Consider the following 23,194-nt stretch of genomic DNA (forward strand, 5'->3'; position numbering starts at 1 on the left):
CACCTGAGGGGTTGGGAGGGGGGACACAGAGCAGGGCTGTGAACAGAGGGGCTCCTGTGGGCAAGGAGGTGTTGTGGGGGCGAAGCGTGGGGTTGGGGCGGTGACCGAGGCCGGCTCCCTGGTGGGCGAGGTGAGAGGGGGCCCGGGGACGCCGCGGTGCCCGGGGGAGGCGCCGGGGCGGGACCCCGAGGGCGGGCGTGGGGACCCAGGGGAGCGCCGGGGGCGGGGCCATACCAATGAACCACGCCCTGTTCATTCGAGCCCCGCCCACCCGTCCCCTCCCCGAGCTCCCCCGGGCCGCCAGGGGGCGCTGTGGGCGCCGCCCGCTCCCGGCGTCCCCTCGCGCCTCCCGCCCTCCCCTGCGCTCTCTCTCTCTGCGCGGCCGCCGCCGACATGGTGAGTGCCGCCGCCATCCGTCCCCATCGGCCGCCATCCGCCGCCATCCGCGGCCCCGCTGCCCGCGGTCGGCCCCGGGGAGCGGGGGGGAGCGGGGCGGGGGCCGCGGGGCGCGGCGGGGCCCCCGGGGGCGGCGGGCGGGGGGGGGCTGGCGGAGCGGGGCCGGCGGCGGCAGCGAGCGGTGCCTGCCCCCGCAGGGACGCGTGCGGACGAAGACGGTGAAGAAGGCGGCGCGGGTGATCATCGAGAAGTACTACACGCGGCTGGGCAACGACTTCCACACCAACAAGCGGGTGTGCGAGGAGATCGCCATCATCCCCAGCAAGAAGCTGCGCAACAAGATCGCGGGGTGAGGCTTCCCAAGCGCTTCCCCCTTTTCCTACGCGTTTTCCCCTTTTTCCTATATGCTTTCCTCTTCTTCCTACACGTTTTCCCCTTTTTCTTACACATTTTCCTTTCTCCTACGTGTTTGCCTTTCTCCTACATGTTTTCCCCTTTTTTCCCCATACATTTCTCCTTTTTCCTGCGCGCTTTCCCGTTATTCCTGCACGTTTTCCCTTTTTTCCTACGCGCCCGGTGCTCTCGGAGGTGCCGAGGACCCCGAGCTGCGGCGGTGTCGCCCCCCGGCCCCTGGCAGCCCCGTGTCCCACAGGTATGTCACCCACCTGATGAAGCGGATCCAGAGGGGACCCGTCAGAGGCATCTCCATCAAACTCCAGGAGGAGGAGAGGGAGAGGAGGGACAACTACGTCCCAGAGGTGAGCTCGCGGCCGCGCTCAAGTGCCCGGTTCGGCGGCTGTCTTCACACACGGAGACCGTGGGGCCTGCCCATTCTGCTTTGGGGTGTCTTCTGTCACGGGTGCTAAAAAGCACCCAGGCGCAATGTTTTCTCATTACTGGCCCCAGACATCTTTAAACATCACTGAGGAGGAACTGAGGAGGAACTGAGGAGGGCTTGGGTCAAAGGAGGAGAGCTGAAGCAGATTCTGGCCTCCTCTCTGAGGGTTTTTCCTCAAAAACTCCGTGGCGTGGGATGGGAAGAGCAGCTGACTTCTTGCGTTTCAGCTCTGCTGCCGGTCAGAAGATGATACCCATCCTCCATTTTCCTCGCTTTAAATGAGGAAAGAAATAATCTGATACACAGAAAAATATTTCAGAGCAGCTTAAAGCCAGCTGTGCGGTAGATGTCGCTAAAGAGAGGCAGTCGGTAAAATCCCAGTGAGCTGACCCGGTTGGTGGAGGGGCAGCAGGACCCCGACCTCCGGCCAGGCGGCGCGTTGCCTACACATAGCTCTGGTGGTCCTCGCGCGGAAGTGCCCTCCCCGGTCCCTCTTCCTGAACCTGCATTCGAAAGTGATCAAGGTCTGGTGCGTGGCCTGGTCATTGATAGTGCAGGGAGAGGAATTCTGAAAGCGTTTCCCGTGTTTGGTGGGTTTGCTCCTGTCCCTCCCAAACCCTGTAGCATTCAGACAAGCTGCTCCTCGCTGCTCTTCCGCATCTCCTTAATCAGCTGCTTGTAATGCTGTTACCTTCCGTGCTGTACAAGAAGTGGTCGGTCTGACCGTTATCTCTGCTCTTCAGCTCTCCAAAATTGTTGGTGCTGGGGTTTGTCACAGGGTTTGGTTACGTGGAAGATTGATTTTATCGATGTTTGGAGTCTGGGTCGGGGAAGAACAGGTAGTTTTGTAGCCCAAGGTGGGATGATGAGCCTGGTGCCACAGCTTGGTGTGACTCCTCACTCCTGGCATCCAGAAACGACTCAGGAAATACCAGCAGCTCTGTGTGCTCTCACATCCCCCAAATTTCAGGTGTGACCACAGCTGTGCTGACCTGAAGAGCTGTCTCCTGCAGTATGCTGCAGGTAGCAGAGGTCTGGAGGAAACAGCTGGGGTGTTTTACACCAGCTGCCTTTCAGAGGCCGGGTGTGGTAATGCTGGTGAAAGAAGTCACCCTGAAGCTCACAGCTCTTGCTGAGCAGGGAAGGAGTGTTGGTGCTGTAGCTGTGTTAGCTGAACACGGGTTATTCGTTGTTTCTTAGGAAGATGCTGGTGAAACCCAGCCTTCTGTGGAAGGGAGCACACGGAGACCAAGGGTTGGGGTCTGGAGAGGGGAATTGAGGTGGTTCCACAGCGTTTCGGTCGGGGTACTCCTGGCTCATCCTGGTGAGGGCACTGGAGCTGCTCACCATGCTGGTCAGCAGGGCTCACGAGGAGGATGGTGCTGGGCCGTGCTGGGTGGGGGCTTCGCAGTGGTAGCGCGGACTTGGCCCCTGGGGCTTCCTGCTGGTCTGCGCGGCACTGCCCAACCACTGTCTCGCTTCTGTCCCCAGGTCTCTGCCCTCGATCAGGAGATCATCGAAGTGGACCCAGACACCAAGGAAATGCTGAAGCTTCTGGTGAGTAGCTTGAGCCGTACTCGCTCGGAGGAATTTGCCTGGTGTCGCTGGGAGGGATTTGCCTCCTCCCTCGGCGGGGTTAGGGCAGGCAGTGCGGTGACTGACCCCGGTCTCTTTTCCAGGACTTCGGCAGCCTGTCCAACCTGCAGGTCACACAGCCCACGGTGGGGATGAACTTCAAAACACCCCGAGGAGCTCTCTGAGGCGGTCGCTCTTATGTCACTTTTCCAATAAACGTGGGAAACCAACTCGGACTGCTTGGTCTTTCGAAGCCTGTGTGCGCAGGGGTGAGGAGGGGAGGGTACTTTCTCCCGGGGTGCCATATCTGAGGCATCACTGTGTGAAGAGGACTTGACACGTTCACATTTGTGAGTGCCTTTTGGGGGTCTTTCCTTGGGGCATGAGGTGCAAGCTGTTATTTTACAGGTTTTCCTGCAGGCATGCGTGCTTGCTGCTCTCAGGATGGCCGTGCGCAGCCAGGAGAGGGCGAGTGTGGTGTGTCCTCGCCGTCAGCGCCTCCCAGCTTTGTGCTGTGCTGCTTGTGAGTGGGTAGCTCTCAGGGTCGTGCTGTGCCAGAATAAAAGTTGCTTTTTATAACCGCGTTTGTGACTTTTAGTGCTTAAATGAAAGAGGGAGAAATCTGATTTTATTTCTGTGAGGGGAACAAACTGGGCTGAGCAGAGCACTGTGTCTGGGGGTGGAAGCTCCCCCGTGGAGACAGGCCCCAAAGCCCCCAGCAAGACAGCCCATGCACTAACGATGTCCCCAGGGTGCAGCAGGCATGGGAGAGCTGTGACCTTCACCCCCAAGACTCCTCCCATCCTGTATGCACAGGCAGAGGACCCTACAAGTCCCTGCCGTGGCTGTTGGCATCATCCAGCACCACAACCTGTGGTCACGGTGCCCTGGGCACCCCTGGTGAGGCGAGGGGTCTTGGCACAACCGCCTGCTGTGCTCAGTGCACCTGTGACTGACGTGGGTTTTACTGAGGGGAAGTTTAGGGCCTGTGCTCAAAACCCACACAAGCCCACGAGGCTCCGTGTTTGTACTGGAGGTCCCAGGCCCACCGTGACGGTGCCAGCCACGCAGTCTGGTGGGGCGCTGGGTCCTACAGGCAGGGCTGTGGTGAGAAGCCCACTTCCTTCCCCGCCCTGCGTGTTCTTCCAAGGCTGCTGTTTGCAGCCATGGGACGACTGACTTAAGTACTCCATACAAATGAAAAGGCAAAGGGTTTGGTCTTTTGGAGATGCGTCTGTATTTGTGTGTTCTGTGGAATTTGTTTTAAATAGTTAGGAATAAAATGTTTACAACAAATGTAGCCAGGTATTTAAATGTACACTGAACATGCTGAGCTGTAGTCAGGATGAACCGAACAGGGCTAATTTATAAATTCTCCCAAACACCACAGAGATTTAACCACAGAATTCTCAGCTCAATACCACCAATCTCTTCACTATTTAACTAAAACACGGTGAGAACACAGACTGACTGACAGTAAAAATAACCATAAGTCTGCAGAAAAGTAAGTAAGGTGTCAGAGAATCTAACTATGGGATGTTGCTAAACAGAATTGAATCGCCGTACATGGCTGACAGCATTTTGGCAGCACTCAGTTAAGCTTTTGATGAGAACAGCCTCCTGTTACTTACAATTTTCTTTTCATTTTAGTTTTCACATCAGAGTAAACTTTGATTTCATTTTGAATCCAGTATGCTGTGTAACCCGAGGTGCCAGGAATGAAATCATGTAGCTCTCCGACGTACTTCTTCATGTCACGAGCAGAGGTGTAGCCTAGGAATGGAAAGTGCTGGTCTCACCGCGGGAGCCCTGAGCTACCTAATTTCTCATTTCTCAGCTGAAATGAGAAATACGGAAAATGAGAAGTGCTGAGGGGAAGGGACCAATTCCAGCTGTGCCCTCGGAATTACAGCAAAGGCTGGTTGCGCTCTCAAGTTTCTAATGACTGGAAATTGGTGTCAGATAACGTTTAGGGAAACACAGCTCTGATCTACCACCCAGGAATTTCAACCTTCTTACCCTACACAACTGCTGCACCACTTCTGATATTTGCACATGCCATGCAAATTAGGACAATGAGCAATAAGCAGTTTCCATCAGAAACGAGCAGTGTCAACAAAAAAACTACAATCTTTCAGGTTAAACCTGTAGCCATTTTTGAGTCCAGCACGAGTAAAAGGGAAAAGAGCAATCCCAAGGGGTGAGTATGACTTCATCAGCACCCACAGCTGTTTTCGGGCAAATTTTCCACTTACTACAAGCCTACCTATGCTACACATTACCTGTCACCATGTTATTCATCGGGTATTCCTTAAGTGCATGGTATGAAAATTCCCCCTGGGTCGATGCTCTTGAGCCTGGGTTTTCTTCACTGCTGTATTGGGGGAGAAAGATGTTATTTCCTTCATGTTGGATATCTTCTGAAAGGCAAGGGCATATCCGAATCCTACCATCGAGGCCTGAAATACCTTTCAGACAGGTTCAGTACATCCTCCCTCACATCTTGCTTGCAGTCTTTTCTCACCATCTCTGCTTCGTCCGGCAGATCTTCATTAGGTTGAAGATCTTCATTAGGTCTCTGCTAGTGTCAGCACAGAGTTAGTTTAAAATTGCGCCCTGAGTCCATTGGACTTGAGGCAGTTTTAGAAATTCTGATTTCTAGCATATTTTGTAATAAAGTTTTAAAGATGATGATGAATTTTGATTCAAAACTACTGAGAAATCCCTTCAAGAAGATAGCACACAGTAGGAATTGTCATGGGGAAAGAAAATGCTGCACCAAAAGGGCTGGACTCAGACCTCAGCAACAGGCAGTCCCCAGAAGAATGTGCAGACTGCGTGCCTGCATGGGCAAGAGAGAAAATCCCTCCTGCATGTCCCAGTATTCTGTCCTTGGGTTGTCACACTGAGAGGACACATGCAGCGCAAGTGCAAGAACGTTTCATCCCATATTTGGGTTGAGGGTCTGGGATGAAAACCAGTTGCTACAACTGATTTTTACACCACCTCCTGCAGTATGTATGTCTCATCTTACCTGTTCTGCAAGGGAATCATCCACCTGCTCCCAAATAAAGCCACCAGTTTTTCTTCTGATTTCTGCCATGAACGAAAGTAAATGACTGTAAAAGCATGAAATAAGAAGACTGCCCAGTGGTGCAGGAGATCACTGAGTGGCATTGCTCCCTAACACGGTATAATAGATGGAGCATCAATTCCTTGGCCTCAGGGAGGAAGAATTGCTCCCAGCAGAAGGAAATCCCCACCCTCAGGACAGAGGGGACCAAGGATTGATGCCAGTTGGCACCCCTGTGTGTACTGGGGAATAGAGAGCGCAGCACCCACCTAGTGTCCTCCCTCACCTTCTTGCAGGCAGGCAGGAGGCAGAACAAAGTGGCCCAGAACCACTGACTCCTTCATTTCTGCACTGGTGTTTGCCCATGCAGAGAGGTAGCAGCAATGGAAAACTGTAGCTCTGCCGTCCAAGTACTCCAGGCTCTTGTGTATTCTGAAAAAGAATGATTCCTAAAGGTAAGCCTGGAATAAAAGCAGAACAGAAATAGCTTTGGCTTCAATCAATCTGGAGATACAGGGCTAGGGGGCGGCTTTGGGTAAAACAAGTGTAAAAGGATGTGTGTTGTCATTAAAACTGACCTGCTTGGATGTTTTTGCCCTTTTGCAGGGCGAAAAAGTACCCTAGGAAAGGCTGTTATTTTCTAACTCTGAGACTCTATCAGCAATGTCCTGTTCCAGCAGGATGGGCCAGGGAATGCTGTGGCTGAAGGAAGGGCTTTGTTTAAAGATCTGCTGGATTCCACTCCCAAAGCTGGCCTCGGTGTCTAAAGGCTTACAAAATCTAAGCCAATTCTAAGCAATAATGTGTTAAAACAACCTGCTTATTTCAGCCACTAGGAAAGCCTGGTGCAGAGGATCAGGAGAAACCGTTCCCTTTCACGTAAATATATTTGCGTGATAAGTTACACAGCTATTCACTAGGTGGAGGAAGATCCTGAATAGTCTTCTCTTACTTCTGTAGTTCTGCTGTAAAAACATTGTCAAGCTCTCTTACTTTTTATATGAAGCAGAAGGAAAATATCAATTCAACCCTTTTCCTGCTGGATTATTCTTGTCCCCAGTCTTGCTTTCACAATGTTCCGCCCTGGGTTTTTTTACCTGTGGTTACTTCCTTGTTTACCCCTTGGCCTTGGGAATGGTGTCAGCTCTGTTTTAGCCCCTGAGCTTTTTTAGCATGTCAAGTCAAAGGTAGCAAGAACAAAGCAGCACCATTACTTTGATTTACACAATTGAAGGCATCTTTTATCAGTTGTTTCTGTGCAGAGGTCTTGTACCAGCGTTAAGCGTAGGTGGGTTTTATTTTTGCTAGTACTACTTGGAGTGTGAATGCAGTTTTATCAGCTCTTACCTTGCTCCGCTTCCCACACAAAAAGCCATGCCAGTATCAGCACCGTCCTTTTCTCACAACACCGTCCCCAGTGCTGGGTTGAAGCCAGCCTCATGCATGGAAAGCTGCATTATTCTCACAGCCATTTTATGTTTTGTCTGGGATAGCTCTGGATACGCTTTATTGTGGGTACAGGTTTTCACATGCATGAGCTCTGTGTCAGACCAGACTAAGCAGTAAAACCCCAGCAGACCATAGCAGGAACTGTACAAAGCACTTCCAAAACACCACCCTGAACTGCAGGGGATGTTTACACCCATTAAATACTGGGCTAACACAACTGTTACTGTTATCTGTGCTTTTACTTTTGCTGTCTCTACATGACTGCACGGCTGAGCCCCTTCAGCACACCACGCATACAATGGAAGGGGCTAACGGTGACCACAGACACTTCCCAAGCATGTGCCGGGCAGTGAGGAGGTGGCAGTGGCTGGGACAGCTGGGGAGAGTGACAACCTGCGGGTGTCGGGGTGGGCGGCATCACTGCTGAAGAGGTAGTCGGCATCCTGCCAGCGGGTGAGCAGCCCTCCGCCAGCCACTGCAGGAGGAAGAACCCGGGTGAGGATGATGGGAGGTAACCCAGTGTGTATCCACACACTCTAAGACATCCTCAGACCCCAATTTGACCCCAATTTGTCCCCACATTCCATTGAGTATGTCCCCAATGTGTCCCTGCACACCCCAACATGTCCCTAGACACCAACGAATTTCCACACACCCCATTTCCACGCAACCCCCACTGTGCCCCCCAAACACACTCCATGTCCCCACATACCCCAGTGTGCCCCCCAACATGTCCCCCCCCCACCCCAACACAGCAATGCATCCCCACACCTCAATGTGCCACCCACCCCCCCAATGTGTCCCCCTGCACCCCAAGACAGCCCCACACACCCCAACATGTCCCCAGACCCTCAGTGTGTCCCCACACGCCCTAATGTGTCCCCACACCCCAAAACATCCCCATATGCCCCAATGTGTCTCCACACCCCAATGTGTTCCCCCACACACACCTCAATGTGCCTCCCAGTGTGTCCCCACAGACCAGTGTGCCCCCACACCCCCCCCCAAGACAACCCAACACCCCCCAGTGTGTCCCCCCACACACCTGTGGGTCTCCACATACTCCATGGCTCCACACACCATTGCGTCCCCACACCCCAATGTGTCTCCATACCAACGTGTCCCCACATACCCCAATGTGGTGCCCCCCCCCCCCCACTAATGTGCCCCCCACCTCAATGTCCCTACACATGCCACGAGAGCCCTCCCCACCCCATTTTGTCGCCAAACACCCCAACACATTCCCACACATCCCAATGTTTCCCCAAGCCCCCACTCATTCCAATGTGTCCACACACCCCAGTGTGTCCCCCCACCACCCCAATGTGTCCCTTGTTTACCCCTTGTAACACACCAGTGGGGCACTACATACCCCTTGTCCCCACACCCTGACACATCGCCACACCCCAAACATGTCCCCACATGCCCCAGTGCGCCTGGGGTATCCCAGGCCAGGCCCCATTATGGGCCCCACAGCCATGGGTCTCCCCGTGACCCATCCTGGGCTCCTCAAAGGGGGTCCCTGCCCCACTGAGGGCTCACCCCACAGCTGCTGAGGGCCGGGCTGGACGCTGCGGGAGAACCAGGCACGGCGGCCCCGGAACATCGCAGGGAAAGCCCTGAGGGGTGGCAGGCGCTGAGGTGAGGCGGGACCCTGAGGGGCAATGGCGGCGGCGGGAAGCGCTGAGGGGCAGCCGGGTGGGGAGGCGGGAAGGGACCTGCTGAGGGCTCTGAGCGCCTCTGGAGCCCCAGAATAGCTCAGGATGGTTTCAGCTAGGCACACAGATGGGCCAAGTGGGACTTTTTAACCAGCTGAGGTAGGTTTATGTACAAGGCTTGACCACCATGTCCTCCAGAAATGCTCCGTGACTTAGCCTGGCTGGTGACACCTCTGGAAACCTGAACAGAGTTGAATATGCCCCAAACAGGCAAGTGATATGTCAGCAGTACTGAAAAGTGAAGCAGAAAGCCCTGGTCTTTGATTCATACTCATTTTTCATCAGGTTTTTACACAATCTGAAGTTGTAAAGATAAGCATTTGGAGGTGCACCAGCATCTGGAGATTTCTGCTTGTTTCCACTTTTCCAGGAGGACGTCTATATTCAGTTGTCTTGAAAGATTTTCCCCTCTTCTTGTACATGAGCCCTTTGTTTTTTCTCCCTGTCATGCAGGAATTGGTGAAGTGTCAGAGACCCTAAGGGGACGTGACGTTGAAGAAGTAACCCGTTCTAAAAACACGTACTTGGTTGATCTGGGAAACAGCTTGCTTTCAGCAAAACTGCTCGTAATTCATAAAGCACAAATGAGGCTTGTTTCATGCTTCATACTTGCCAAGATATCCCTCAACAATTCCATCCCCTAGGAACTTGCACTGAAAAAACTGCAGCAGTAGTGCAAGCACATCCCAGATACCTCTGGACCCCCCCCCCCCAAGCCGGACCCCCCTCAAACAGAGAACATTTTTCTAGAAATGATCCCAAAATTCAGGTGTTAACCAAAATTCACTAGCCTTTGGGACTGCCATGCATCATACTCCCCAGAAAGGGGATTTTTGAGTATGCTGACAAAATAATTCCTAGGTAATACCACAAAAAGCCCACAGATGCAATCAGGGCAACAACTTCCCTAGTGCAGTATGATGTTGTTGGATGTTTCCTTCAGCAATGTGGTCTTTTTGCACCACCTGTGCCATAGCATTTTCAGCTTGTGCAGAGCTCATGTCTTAATTAGGAGGTTTTCCTATTGGTGCAATACACCCGGCCATCACTCTGTGATGCATTTCCAGCCAGTAGAGGGGAAGCCAGGGTGGTGGCAGGTACCTGGTGATTCTCCATGAATCAGAGGAGGCCAGGACATGGTCTGTGGCTCAAGCCACCTTGGGTTCTTGCAGCAGGCTGTGCTGCTCCACAAGGGTCTCTGGAGGGAAAGTCCCAACCTTGTCTTCCTTCCCAAACCATCTTCTACCACTGGTGGGGATGGCTGATATTCAGAGCATGGCTGACTTTGCAAGCTGAGCTCTGCAGTGGCTTGGGCAAGCTCTGCTGTCCCAGGCTGGGTGATGTGTGTTTTGCACGGCCACCCAGGCATGACATCCTGGTTTGAATGCTCCTGAGGGTTCCCCTTGCTCCTGCAGAGGACGGCGCCTCAGACCGTCCCCACCCCCCCCCAGGTCCTGAACCCATCTTTGTACTCACACAGGATTTTTCTGGATAGGGAACATGTAACCCACCACCAACACCCCAGTGGAGACCCCAAGGTCTTCATCTACCTCCTCCACCTGAGACTGTTGGGTTGAACAAAGGGTCTGGAAGGAGATGGACAGCAACCCCTGGGTAAGACCAGTGCCCCACCAGCACACCTTTCCTGCTGGATAGAAATTCCCAGACCAGCTAGCATTTCCTGACTGATTCTAATCCGAGGCTAGGAGAGTGTGCCCCTTGTAGTAAACAATTTGTTTGAGGAAAACATAGTTTCAAGCAAAGCAGAAAGCCAGAGGTTTGCATATGGCAGGTTCTCTTCTCCGTGTTCATCATGGAAAGTGCAAATATAACAGAAAAGGCTATGAAGTAAGCCGAGATTGGGTAAACCTTGAGTATGTGATGCCTTGGCATACACAAGTCTCAGTGAATCTTTACCCATGAGAGCAAGTGCAATAAACCACACACACCAGGTAGCCAGGAATCCTTGTTCAGGTATGAGCTCTGTGCTAATCAGATCCTCCTAGATCTAGCAGGACCAAGGAATCACAACAGCTGTTTCATAAAATTAAAGCAGGCTGCCCAGCTGTGCAGCACAGCTCCTGCAGTATCACCATTTTTGGGTAATGCCATCAAATCCTTGTTGAGCTTGAGGTGTGACAGAACAGCCCCCATAAGGCCATGTGATGTAGCTAGCCCCTTGCAGAATTAAAAAAAAAAAAAAAAAAAAGAGGAAGTGAAACTAGCTGATACATCCTGCTTCCCCTCAGTCCATCTTTGACACCACATGCCTTGAAAAGCCTTAGCCAGATGTCCTGTTTTTGTTTGTTAGTTTTTTCCCCTTTGACGGACTAAGTGGCTCCCCTCCAAAAGAAAAGTGTGCCTGCTCCTTCTCAGTGGGGGAAAAAAAGTGCAGCCAAGTGCAGCTCCACCATACTCTGGATCAGCCCACGACCCAGCAGCCAGCAGAGTCCAAAAAATTGGTTCAGGCTGGTACAGGACTCTGGAGAAATACTTTAAAGACAAATACACTTCAGAAAGACAGACTCCTTTTAAGTTTTCTGATTGTATTTAGATAAAAATTAGGTACACTTCAGACCACTAAAGAGCTACAATTTTCTAATGGGTAATGCAGACACTTATACCTATGTGCTCAGAAAAGCCCAGTTAGCATACTAGTTTGGGGTGAAGGATATTTTAATGACAAGCTGTAATAATAGTTATTTAATAATGATTCTACAAAACCAACCAATTGTCGCTACAGCCAGACATGTTTATGGAGAGCAGATGTTAGAGGTGTTTTTTTTTAATTATATTATTGGGGGGCTAGTTATGCACACGTTTTGAAGGTGTGAATTTGCATTACAAATCCCCTGGTACATAGCCAAATTTTCAGAATTCCCCTCTCCTTCCCTCCAGATCAGCTCACTTTGCATCTCCATCCTAACCACCAGGTCAGGGTGGTTCAACAGCACAGCATGACTGCGTTTGCAGAACATCTGCCACAGCCTCAGTGTTCAAGCCCTCCCTCCCTCCCTCCGCCCACTTTTCCTCCCAATTCCTCAGCATTTTAATTTCATGGTGAAGAAGGCCAGGAACATAATACAGCGAGTTCAGACAACCACTGTTAACTGTAGGTGACCCCTAGCATTGTAAAGAGAAGGAATTTCATGATGAAGACAATTGCTCTTTTCCATCATATGCAGAAAGGACAGAAGCTCAAATTCATTTTGACTTGCAGGGCAAAAATCTTCAGACCTGCGTGGGGGAGAGAAGACTAGCATCAGTCACTCTGCATAGCTTCAATCGTAATTTTTTAGGAAGAGCTTTCCACAGGGGAATTCTAACTGCAGAGTCCCAGCTACAGGCACACAGACCCACCGTTGAACACTGCAGAAACCACTTTCAATCCCTTCTGCCCTGGGGGTTCAGACTTCAACAAGCTGAGACGATCAGTGCTCTGCACCCTAAACACTGTCTGCACAGACATTCTTGCTTTATCCTGCTCTCGCCTCCTCTAACCCAGCTCTGCAAATCCTTACCCCCAGACTCCAACAAAGTCAGGACTGTCCCTGCCCTACAGTCCCAGCCCAACCAAGCTTGGCGTCCCTCACCATCAGCAACCTTCATGCAGACATCCCACTAAAACCACTGGGGCACAGCATACCCCAGGCCCAGCTCTAGGGCTGGGTTTCCATCCCCAGGAAAGTGGCAGAGGTGCCATATCATTTGTCTGAGCTCTGTAACCCAGAATTGTCTGTACTGCATCGAATCACAGGCCCATTTACCTCAGCAACATGTCCCAAGCAGCAGCTACAAGAAAGTATCTAACCGCTTGTGGCATCCCTTCTAAATTCTCTTCCAATCCAACCATTTTCCACTCTGGGTGAATTTCCTGAGCCTTTCCCCATCCCTCAGCACCACACACATTTCTGCTGCTAATTAAGAGTATATCCTGTTCCTCACCCCAGAAAGCTGGTGACCTCACCTCCAGTTTTCTCCTGTCCCTGAAGACCAACACCCCTCCCAGCCTTTGTTGGAGACCTTTAGGGAAAACAGCACTAGACAGTGGCACGGAAAGGACTCTGATCCTTCTACATCTTACGAAGCAATGCCCAAGGGTTTTTCCAAAGTCCATGTGACTCATGACTCAGTCTCAGTCTAAAAGTCTTTGTTAACATTTTCTGAACCAACGGGAGGGACGGGGGTAATTCCTGTAAGGCCTGGCAAAGGCTTATCCTGCACAAAGTCAATAATTATCCAGCCTCAACTGGAGTACTCAACAGAGGAGTTTCAGTTTCAGCTGGCACCGCAGCTCTTACAGCCACACATCCTCAATTTTCTCTACCAAGAGTTAAGCTAGCTGTTTACACCGATCTGCGCCTCACACATCACAAGTTACCAAAATAACACCCTATGCCCAGTGCAGGATTAACCATATTTAGTAAGTAGTAAGAGCTTCAGAATAGCTCTGCCCCCATTCAGTGGCAACACGAGGGGTTTTTGTGGTCACTCCTTTTGTTCCTCAACTCTGCAAGCTACATACTTCCCTCCGCAGAGAGCAGTCCACGTTCCCTTTACCACCGGCACACAAAATACAAGTGTAACTCACCGCGATTATCACATGTGATAAGCACATCTTAGTAGTCAGGATCTACAAGAAAGAAATACAGAGCATTAGGCTTCAGAGCAAACAGCAGTCCCTCTCTCCAGTCACTGCAGGGCCCAAGGGCCCACCCTTGTGGGGAACAGCCTCATAGAGCTGCCCTTGCTTGGCTTTGTGCTTCCTGCCACAAACTACAGACCAGGTCACCAAAAATCACTCCCCACTGTTGCATCCTTCTTTATGTTCACCCCAAGCATCACGCTTTACTCTTAGAAGGCTTCACCCAACAACCAAGGGCTGGAAAGATCTTGGTTTGCCTCAGGAGATGCCCAGCAGCCCTCAGACCAGAACTTCATGCTCACATGCTGCCATCAGCATTAAGAGGAGCACCAGCAGTCTTGGCTTGGAAGACAGGAATTTCAGTAAGCGTGATCTAAACAGTGTCATTCTTTACCACTAGATTAAAGCCAAAAATCATTGCATCATCCATCTTTTTTAGATAAATCCACCCAGAGAACTCCATTAACAGTTGTCAGGCACAGCATAGGCAGGCCAGGAAGCCAGGGACCAACTACCTAGAGAACCTTTGGCAATGCCAAAGCAAACCTTTCCTATCTGCTGCGAACTAACTCTCGCACAGGTTTGGAACAGTCTTTTCAGGCCTTGGCTGAAACCAAGTTAATTTTGCTGGTGCTCACGTATGTCTAGAACAAAGCCTTCAAAACGCACCCCATTACAGCACCCTGTTTCTAGAGAGGCTGAGATAGAAATCAGCAAGGCTCGGCTTCTGGACGCGAACAACAGTGACACGCGGAGAGGAAACCATACCCCATCTGAAGGACTGGGGCTCCGTGAAGGCCTCGTGGTCCACCTTGCAGGTGTAGATGTCACTCTTGGTGGGAGTAAAAGTGGCGTACACCAGGCGGTGGAAGGTCCAGTCGTCGTTGAAGGACATGTCGGAATACTTGACGTCCTTCATGGGCTCCCCATTCTTCAGCAAGGTGATGTCGATCTTGGGGGGGTGGAAGCCCTCCACGTAGCAGTTGAGGACGTTCTCGGAGCCCATGGTGACAGGGTGCCGGGAGTACACCTGCACCCTGGGTGCCGCTGCGGGGGGCAAGGCAGCGCTGAGCGCCGGGGCCACCGGGGACGGCGAAGTCCCGGGGGCGGCCCCGTCACCGCCGCTACCGCGCCCCTCGCAGCGCCGGGCACTCACCCTTGGCCTGCCCCAGGCCGAGCAGCGCCACCAGCGCCACCAGCGCTACGATCGCCGCCTTGGCCGCCAGCTCCATGCCTCCGCCACCCGACCCTCGCCTCTCCGTTCTCCTCGACGAGTGGCTCCGCCCGCGCGCCCGCTCCTATTTATCACGGCCGCGGCGCGCGGCCAATGGCGAGGCGGCCTCTCCGCCGCGTCACTAGTATCCATGTAGATGGGCAGCGCACAGGTTGGAGAAACCAGCGGGCGGCCCGCCGCGCGTGCGCAGTGCGTGGCTTTCGCTTTCGCTTTCGTTTCCACCGCCCTAACGGGAGCCCCGCAGCCGCAGCCCCGCCCCGCCCCGCCCTCAGACCCCCGCGGGGCACCGGGGGGGAGGGGGTGGCCTGTCCGAGGGGGCGTGGCGTGGCGGCCGCGCATGCGCGGTGCCGGCGGCCGGTAAAAGGCGGCGGCGGGGGCAGCGCGGCCCCGTAGAGGGAGGCGGGGGCGGGCGGTGCCGCGGCATGGCGGAGGGCGGCGAGCCGGTTGTGAGTGCCCGCCCCGCCCTGCCCCGTCCCGCTCCGCCCCGGCACGGCTCTGCTCTGCTCGGGGCCGCCTTCCCTCCGCTGTCCCTCTCGCTGCCGCGGCGGGGTGTTCACTCTGAAGCCTACTGGTGGCGCGTGGGGACCGCTAGGGTTCTTCACGGCGCTCTTTGCTGGCAGCTGCGCTGCTGGTGCTCTCGTGTCAGGGCGTTTCCGTGGGTGTTTGCGCTGTGCTGAGCTCAGCGGGTCCTCGCTGGGTTAGGCTTGGTCCCTGGGAGCCACGAGTGGCAGGGCTGGGGAGCAGGTGGGCCCTGGCACCGGGCTGACCCGTGCTGGTGCCTGGGGGTTGCTCCTGCTCTTCTCTTCCAGCTGCGGGGCAGCCATGAGCCGTGGGACTAGCAGCAAGGAAGGGTTGGGCGTCCCCCTGTTATGGGGGCTGGTTAGGGTTTCTTCTTCCCCAGCTGTCTCCTTTGGTGGTGTCCATGCTGCTTTTGCCTTCTCACCCCCAGATCCTTGAGGACTACCTGCTAGTGGAAGATGTGCCTCTGCTGCAGGAGATGGCCGAGGAGGATGAGGAGCTTGACCTGTACAATGAGATGACATTTGGGTTGGGTAAGGTTAAGGGGAGCCCCAGACTTGGGCTGACCAGCCAGCACCTGGTGGGATGAGGATGGAGGTTGGGGGTGAGGAAGGTGTTCCCCAGGTGGGGTGTGTCCTTATGCCTAACAAAGAGTTCAGTAGGGAGCCTGGTGGCATTTTCCTGGGCACTTATTTACCCCCAACACGCTCTGCTTTCCCCTGTAAGACCGTGACTCCACTGAGGAGGATGCTGCGAAAACCCAAGTGCCTTTGGAGAGGAGCCCTGAGCTTGTGGAGACCAAGGAGGAGCCCCAAGCAGATGAGGGGCAGCCACCATCAGAGGAGCAGGGAGAGCCCCAGAGTGAAGGTGGGATGGAGCCAGAGGCTGAGCAGGTGGGCTCCGAGGAGGAAGAAGAGGAAGAAGAAGAGTTGGGGGCTGAGGAACAGCATGAGGATGAGCCCAACGACTTGGGAGACCCAGCAGTGATGAGAGCTGTGCAGAGCAAGCCCACACTGGAGGTGATGCCTGAGCGGGGTGGGAGGGGGACCCAGGTGCTGAGCCCCAGTGTCCAAGCAAAGATACTGATATGGACCTGCTGCTTGTCCCTCCATCCACGCACTGTGGGTTGTGCCCTACAGAGGGCAAGGAATGGTTCTGGGAGGGACAAGGGCAGGCCTGTGGTGCTGTGGCCAAGTGTGTGCCATTAACTGTCCTTTTTGCTCCCAGAGCCAGGACTCAGCAGTGCTGGACAGCAGGATTGGCTCTGTCTGGGCAGAATTTGGCAAAGAGGACATGGTAAAAATGTCCCCTCCTCATTGGTGGCAGGGTCTGAGTGTTCCCTGCCCCTCTCCTCCCCATGCTGATCTCTCTCTGTCTTCCAGCTGGCCATGGAGCCCATGGTGTGGGGCTCCTGCCCCAGCAGCATCCCACCCCACCACATGCTGGAGGTGGGTCCTAGGGGTATCCCCACGTGTCCCCTGTTGTGGCATGTGGACAGGGCTGCATTCCCATCTCCTGCCGCTTCTTCCCACAGGACAAAGCCATCCTGCAGGTCCTGGAGACGCCCCCTCCTGCCGCCAATGTGGCCCTCGACTTCCTCGGCTCCCCTGTGCAGAGGGGGTATGTGGGCTCTCCCCGGCTCAAGCGCCCCGACTTCAGAGGGATGTCCCCCAAGTCTTTCCCCCAGCGCTTCCTCCGGCAGGTACGAGCTCTAAGGGTGTCTTGCTCACCTCTGTCCTCTCTGCTCCAGAAGCTGTCCCCAGCTCTGTGATGCCTCTGTCCCCTATGAAACCCAGTATCAGGCTGGGATTTGTGGCTGTGACCACATTACCAGTGCCCAGCTGGTCCCAGTAATATTTACTTGTCCCTGCAGCAGCCACCTTTGATGCCGCGCTCCATGTGCTCCCCTCGGCCCTTCCCACCAGCCCGCAGAGCTTCTTCTCTCTTTGCTTCCAACCAGGTAATGCAGCAGGCCACCACTGTCCCCACAGATGGTGCCATGTCCTGGAAGAGCCACCTCCAAGCACAGCTCAGCACCTCCCCAGAGCAGCAGCCTTTCCATCTTGGTCTCATCCTGGGTGCCCTTCTCCATACGTGATGGGGAAGGTGTAGCTATGGCTTCATAAACCTGTTTGTCCTGATGTCCCTGCACTGGGTGTGACCTTGTGCTTGGTGGCATGTTGGAGCACTGCTGATGGATCTGGGGTGTGCTGGGCAGCAGCATGACACCAGGGTACCCTTGCCTGGGATGGAAGCATGAAATGTGGCATTGGCAGAACCAGGCCATCCCTCCAGGAGCCCTTGGATGTGACAGGATGTGACAGCAGGGTGTCCTGCCACCTGACTGCTTCTTTCTTCCTTTCTAGTCCACGGGGTACGCACCTCCAACCCCTTTCAGGCCCCTGTCACCCAACATTGGCACCCCGCCGCAGCCCCTTGCCATGCACTTCGGCCCGATGTCTCCTTCTCTGGACCCCTCTCCCTTCTTCAGCCCCTCGGCCAGCAGCCAGTTCAACTTCAGGTAGAAGGGGCGGCGAGTGGGGTTTTGAAGCTGGGTGCAGGGGAGGGGTGCTGCAGCCCCCAAAGAAGCTGGTGGCTCCATGGGGATGGTTCAAGTGTGGGTGCTGAGTCCTGCTTGTGATGGCAAGGAGGTTTTTGGTCTGAGTGAGTTCAGGATGGACAGGAGTGCCATGAGCACATCACTGCCCACCATTGCAAGCCAAAGGGAGTTGGGGGCCCTTGTGGGACCATGCTGAGAACAGACCAGGGGATGTTCCAGGGGATGCGCTGGAGCCACTGCAGTGTCTTCAGCCCTTGCTGTCCCCCTTTCCAGCATGCCCAGCCACCTCACCCAGCTGCACCCCCAGCACCAGCGCATCCTGACCCAGCGGCAGCAGCAAGGCGGGACGGTGCAGAGGTATGGAGGGCCCCGGGGGTCTTGGGAGTGCCCCGGGGGGGGGGGCTCTGGGTGCTTACGGCAGGCTGTGGTCTCCCCCGTGACAGTGTCTCCCCTAAGAAGCTGTGGTCCCCTAAAGCTGACCCGTATGCTGGGCTGATGACCTGCAAGGAAAAGGATTGGGTCGTCAAGGTGGAGATGATCCAGCTGCAGAGTGAGAACATGGATGATGACTACTACTACCAGGTGAGCCTCTAACATAGGTTCCTGTGGGTCACCCAGCTCCTTGGGGCTGTGGCTTCCCACCTTGGGGAGCTGGGGCTTGGGGTGCTGAGCCCCATCCAGAAATGGGCTTGGCACAGGGGGCAAAAGGGCTTGGATGGTCCCAAGCTGCCCTCCTGGCTCCCACACAGACCTACTACCATCGGCTGGAGCGCAAGCAGGCGGAAGAGGAGCTCCTGGGTGGGCGCAACAAGCAGGAGCCCCCCAAGCTGGTGACACCCTTCATCCAGAAAGTAGAGACCTACAACTCTGGTGAGGGGCCGTGGTGGTGGCTGGGGTGGGGTGTGGGATGTGGGGCACACTCTCACTGTGCCCCCCGCTCTCTTCCAGTGGTGCGCATTGCTGGCTCGCTGGGCCAGGTCGCTGTGTCCACGTGCTACAGCCCCCGCCGAGCCATTGATGCTGTGCACCATGCCCTGGTGGAGGAGGTAGGTGAGGGGACACTGGGCTCCAGGTCTTCCAGGTCTTGGAGCAATTTAGCAGGAGCAATAGGAGCTGCAGCGTGGGTGTTGCTTTGGCTCTGGGTATGGGATGGGGCGCACGGCTGAATTGGGTGACACCTTGGTGGCATCAGCAGGGTGGGATGGGGCAGCCGGAGGTGGCCGTGGCTTCCGTGTGGGGTTGGTCTTTGTCCTGAAGTCACTTTGATCCCCAGGGAGCAGCTGGCCCAGTGCTCTGCTGGCGGCGGTGTCTGGTGCTGGCTGTAACTGTGCCTTCCTTTCTCCCCTCCTGAAGGCTGCGGGGAGCCACCGGCTTCGAGCGCTGCACAGGATCGAGAGGGTGAGTGGCCAGGGTCCTGATTTTGGGACATGGTGCTGATGGAGCAGGGGCTTGGGTCTTGTCCAAGGAGCTCTGCGGGGAATGTCTGATGTTCCAAGCTGCCACCTTATCCCATGTTATTCCTCCAGCTCTTCTTGCAGCTGCTGGAGGTGGAGGAGATGCAGCGGAAGGTGTCCCTGGCCCCAGAGGAGCAGGAGCAGAAGACCCAGGAAGCGGGGCGTATCTACCAGGCCCTGAAAATCAGAGCTTGCAGCAGTGAGGAGTGAGTCTGGGCTGTGGTGAGGTGGGGGTGGGCAGCGTGTCCTGGTCCTAGCTGAGTTCCAAGTCATAGGTGATGGGCTCTCGTCCTCCATGTGTCACCATAATCTGTAGTGACCCTACATACAAGTCTTGTCCTCCACTGGAGCTATGCAGGAGTGAGGGAGGTGATGCTGGTTCCTCACCCAGATGGGCAGAGGGGCTTCAGGTCGCTCAGAGTCTGTGCCAACAGAGCCTTTGTCCCCAGGGAGGCAGAGGATGAGTTCCTGCAGGTCCTGTGTGTGCGGAAAGGCAAGAAGCTCACAGCGCGGCTGCTGCCCCACCTGGCCTCAGAGCAAGCAGAGAAGATCCTGCTGACCATCACCCACCACCTGCCCTTCCTCATGAAGAAAGACGCACTGGATGAGGCGAGCACCTCCAGCTGGGGCAGGGGGTTACTGGGCTGCATCCTTTCCCTGTCACCCTGCCTGTGGGCATCCATCTTGATGGGTCCCAGCAAGGCTGGGTAGGTGGTGGGGTCGACATGGGAAGAGGCTGCTGTGAAGGGCAGGTTCAGGGCTTTGCTTCTGCCCTTGCGGGGAGGAGGAAGAAAGGTCTCCAGGAGGAATTAAAGCAGTCCTGGTGGCTGTATACTCCTGGGATATGCAGCATCATCCTGAAACCCTGAAGGTGGGGTGGAGATGGGGCTGTGTCCATTGTGGGTTGAGCGGTCTCAGATCCCTGCTCTCCCCTCTGCCCTGCCCAGTCTCTTCCCCTGCTCTACAGCCCTTTGAATGAGGTGGTGGGCAGGATGACCTTCAGCAGGCTCATTGAGGTCCTGCAGGAGATTACCAGGCCCCTGCCTGAGTCCGACGAGTTTCCGCTCGCTATGGCCTTGAAGAACCAGGTATGTTGGGCATCCCCAGCATGCAGGGGACATCATGGATGGACACGCAGCCATGATGCTCCTCCTGGTGCTTCTCTGCAGTTTGGCATCACCTTGCTCTACTCCCTGCTGAGCCGTGGTGAGGGGCTGCTGTCTTCTGAGACACCACTGGAGCCACATGGCAGAGACTTTGAGACATGGTGAGGGGATGGGGCCACGTGAGTAGGGTTGGGATTGGCTGCCCAACAGGGCACTCACTGTCCCCTTGGTGTCTCCAGGACAGACACGGTGTTCCTGGTCGCTCGGGAGCTGTCACAAGTCCCCAAGGCCTCGTTGGTAGAGCCACTCTTCTTGCCCAGCAACCTCCTCTCACTATTCTGCCGCTACCTGGACAAGCAGACTGTCCACCACCTGGAGGCCAAGATGGAGTGAGTACCACCTAGCGCTGCCCCGTGCCCACAGTCCCTCTTGGATGGAGAGAGGGGACCTGGCAGGGGGGGCACCACGACCCTGGGAGAGGAGCGATGGTTGGTGCTGGTGGCTCTCACTGCCCTGTTGGACATGAGTCTACAAACCTCTGTTGTGCTGAAGGACACAAGTCCATGTTGACCAGTTTGCCCCCGCGATGGTGTGACAGCCTGATGTTTCAACCTTGCTCCTTCCTCACAGGTGCTCCCCGTTGCCATCGGAGGCTGCCATGCCATGCTAAGCCCCGAGAGTGGGGCAGGGCCTGAGAAAAGGACTTTGAGTTTTGAAGCAACCAGAACTTGGGTGCAGGGCACTTTGGGTGAGCCATGGTGCACTGGCAGGGAACACGGGTAATTTATTTCGGCCTCACGCCTTGCAGCAGTGTGTGGCGGGTGCTGAGGCCGGTCTGCACAGGGGCACTGGGAGCACCTATGGGGGTGAATTTCTGTACAGCACTTGGAATAAAATAAAAAGGTGATTAACAAGCGCCTGTGGCTCCTGTGGGCAGCCACTGCTGTGCCTGAGTCCCCTGGCTCTAATAGAGGCATCACTGGAACATGGGCCCTGAGACCCCCTGGTTGGGGATGGAGGGGGATCCAAGAGGGCAGAAAAGACAGCAAAGGGGGGGAAGACCCAGAGGACCCAGGAAGAGGATATAGGGGGACCCAGGAAGAGGATATAGGGGGATGGAGGAGAAGGCAATGATGAAAATGGACCTGATGAGGAACAGAGGAGGGGGGAAAAAAGCCCATCAGCAGGGGAGAGGTTGTGATCAGAGCTTGCATAGAGAACAATGTCAGATGAGTGCATATAAGGGGAAAGGAAAGGTCTATGCACACAGGAGGGGACATAGAGGGCATCTGGGTGTGCACAGAGGGCGGGGGTCTGAACACATGGCTAGGGACAAAGAACCTCTTTCTGCTGAGGTCTTAGTCTAAGACATGTAGAGACATGGTCATGACAGAACACCTTGAAGTTACCACGTCTTCCTTGAGATACCTTAATAGACCATGATTGCTTGTGTTAAGACTAAAAACCCCGTTAGGTTGGCCTGGTGTGAAACTGCAGCAGGGTAAGACAAACATTCCGTGGAAAGCCCTGTCGTGCTGTTGAGACACAAATGAGGTGGAACTCTGTCCTTGTGATAACGCATATTGTTTGTTCAGCAGGTATAGTGCCAGGCCGTACGTCATCTGGCATGGAAAAAAATACTGCCATCAGCACCGCACGCGCTGGTCACTTGTGCTGTGCATAATTGCAGTAACCTACCAGGGGCTGCTGGGTGCTCCCTGGGACTAGGGCTGCCAATCGGTGCCCACTCCGGGTCTGGGAGCATGCAGGGGTATAAACGGAGCAAATTGCTCTGTGTCCCGTGAGGCAGGAACATCAACTGAGGTCAGCATTGCCTCTGCGGGGGTGCCCACAAGACGTTGATGCCTACTGCACCGGCAGGATGCTGACCACAACCTGCCTAAGTATCTATGGACTGCTGGGTCTCACGGTGATGGACACCAATGATTGGGAAAAGCACTGTGCTCATCGGTACCCTTGTCATCACCCTGGGGCTGGTATGTATGTAAATAGCTCATAGGAAAGCTTGCTTACTTTATATATATATAAAGTGTGTCTATATATATATACACATATATATACACATACATATACACACACAGCTCATGTCTGATCCTTGCTGAGCTGCACCTTCAGCTTCAGCAACTAGAACGCTGCTACAAGCTTATCCTCAGGTCCTCATCTAGGCATGAGAGGGTGCCTAGCCATAATGTTTGGTCTTAGTGTAGAAATTTTTGTGCTTCCTGCCTGGCTTCCAGCTGTGCAGTGGGATTTCTCCTAATCCTATGGGAGATTTGCTCTTCTTGTGCAAAGGGGACACCCATTTGCTCTTCTCATACAAACTGGGACACCCAAAGTGTTTTAGGACACCTATGTTTAAGCATCTGGATGGACGTCTGTGGCGCACAGAGGTCTAAACTTGACCCCCAAAGCCTCCTCTATATTCAAAAGAGCTCTTCACACCAGAAAGTCATCTTATCCTCTGACTAATAGCAATAGTATATATTCCAAGCTCCAATCCTATGTAAATTAGAATAGATTAATCTATTCCTTCAAGCTGATCTCCTCTAGTGTCCACCCTGGATGGTAACCCTTATATTGAGCCCTGTAATGTACATCCTCAGAAA

The 23,194-nt window shown here is 54.4% G+C and overlaps 4 protein-coding genes and 1 non-coding gene across 7 annotated transcripts; 3 read left to right on the plus strand and 2 right to left on the minus strand.

The window, feature by feature from the left end:
• Positions 1-279: 279 nt before the first annotated feature.
• Positions 280-3,039, plus strand: RPS17 (ribosomal protein S17). Its single transcript, XM_035566740.2, has 5 exons — positions 280-396; positions 594-745; positions 1,049-1,154; positions 2,726-2,791; positions 2,914-3,039. The coding sequence occupies exons 1-5, from the start codon at positions 394-396 to the stop codon at positions 2,992-2,994; spliced, it is 408 nt and encodes a 135-aa protein (XP_035422633.1). The 5' UTR covers positions 280-393; the 3' UTR covers positions 2,995-3,039.
• LOC118258167 (small nucleolar RNA SNORA71) lies at positions 1,736-1,868 on the plus strand. The gene has a single exon (XR_004781817.1). It is a non-coding gene; the product is annotated as a small nucleolar RNA SNORA71 (small nucleolar RNA).
• A 1,134-nt stretch (positions 3,040-4,173) lies between the features above and the next one.
• Positions 4,174-8,937, minus strand: TERB2 (telomere repeat binding bouquet formation protein 2). Its single transcript, XM_035566741.1, has 7 exons — positions 8,874-8,937; positions 7,725-7,806; positions 6,169-6,314; positions 5,844-5,905; positions 5,278-5,387; positions 5,092-5,183; positions 4,174-4,582 (listed from the first exon to the last, which is right to left on the minus strand). The coding sequence occupies exons 1-7, from the start codon at positions 8,935-8,937 to the stop codon at positions 4,437-4,439; spliced, it is 702 nt and encodes a 233-aa protein (XP_035422634.1). The 3' UTR covers positions 4,174-4,436.
• Positions 8,938-11,575: 2,638 nt separating this feature from the next.
• Positions 11,576-14,995, minus strand: B2M (beta-2-microglobulin). The gene is made up of 4 exons (XM_035566742.2): positions 14,851-14,995; positions 14,463-14,741; positions 13,641-13,682; positions 11,576-12,286 (listed from the first exon to the last, which is right to left on the minus strand). Exons 1-3 carry the CDS (start codon positions 14,924-14,926, stop codon positions 13,669-13,671), a joined length of 369 nt encoding a protein of 122 aa, XP_035422635.1. The 5' UTR covers positions 14,927-14,995; the 3' UTR covers positions 11,576-12,286; positions 13,641-13,668.
• A 414-nt stretch (positions 14,996-15,409) lies between these two features.
• Positions 15,410-21,481, plus strand: PATL2 (PAT1 homolog 2). 3 transcript variants are annotated; one of them, XM_035566688.1, is made up of 18 exons: positions 15,410-15,980; positions 16,174-16,466; positions 16,675-16,743; positions 16,830-16,895; positions 16,982-17,149; positions 17,321-17,407; positions 17,814-17,968; positions 18,281-18,364; positions 18,451-18,589; positions 18,757-18,877; positions 18,956-19,053; positions 19,361-19,405; positions 19,534-19,667; positions 19,911-20,070; positions 20,409-20,549; positions 20,631-20,728; positions 20,807-20,956; positions 21,198-21,481. In XM_035566688.1, the coding sequence occupies exons 1-18, from the start codon at positions 15,851-15,853 to the stop codon at positions 21,235-21,237; spliced, it is 2,178 nt and encodes a 725-aa protein (XP_035422581.1). In that variant the 5' UTR covers positions 15,410-15,850; the 3' UTR covers positions 21,238-21,481. The 3 variants fall into 3 exon arrangements, with proteins under 3 accessions (XP_035422581.1, XP_035422580.1, XP_035422582.1); XM_035566687.1 differs by having other exon boundaries at positions 15,531-15,672; positions 15,878-15,980; positions 20,409-20,728; XM_035566689.2 differs by having other exon boundaries at positions 15,537-15,980; positions 17,324-17,407.
• Positions 21,482-23,194: the final 1,713 nt, after the last annotated feature.

The sequence above is a fragment of the Cygnus atratus genome, chromosome 11, assembly GCF_013377495.2.
Source record: "Cygnus atratus isolate AKBS03 ecotype Queensland, Australia chromosome 11, CAtr_DNAZoo_HiC_assembly, whole genome shotgun sequence".
NCBI classification, from domain to species: Eukaryota; Metazoa; Chordata; class Aves; order Anseriformes; family Anatidae; genus Cygnus; species Cygnus atratus.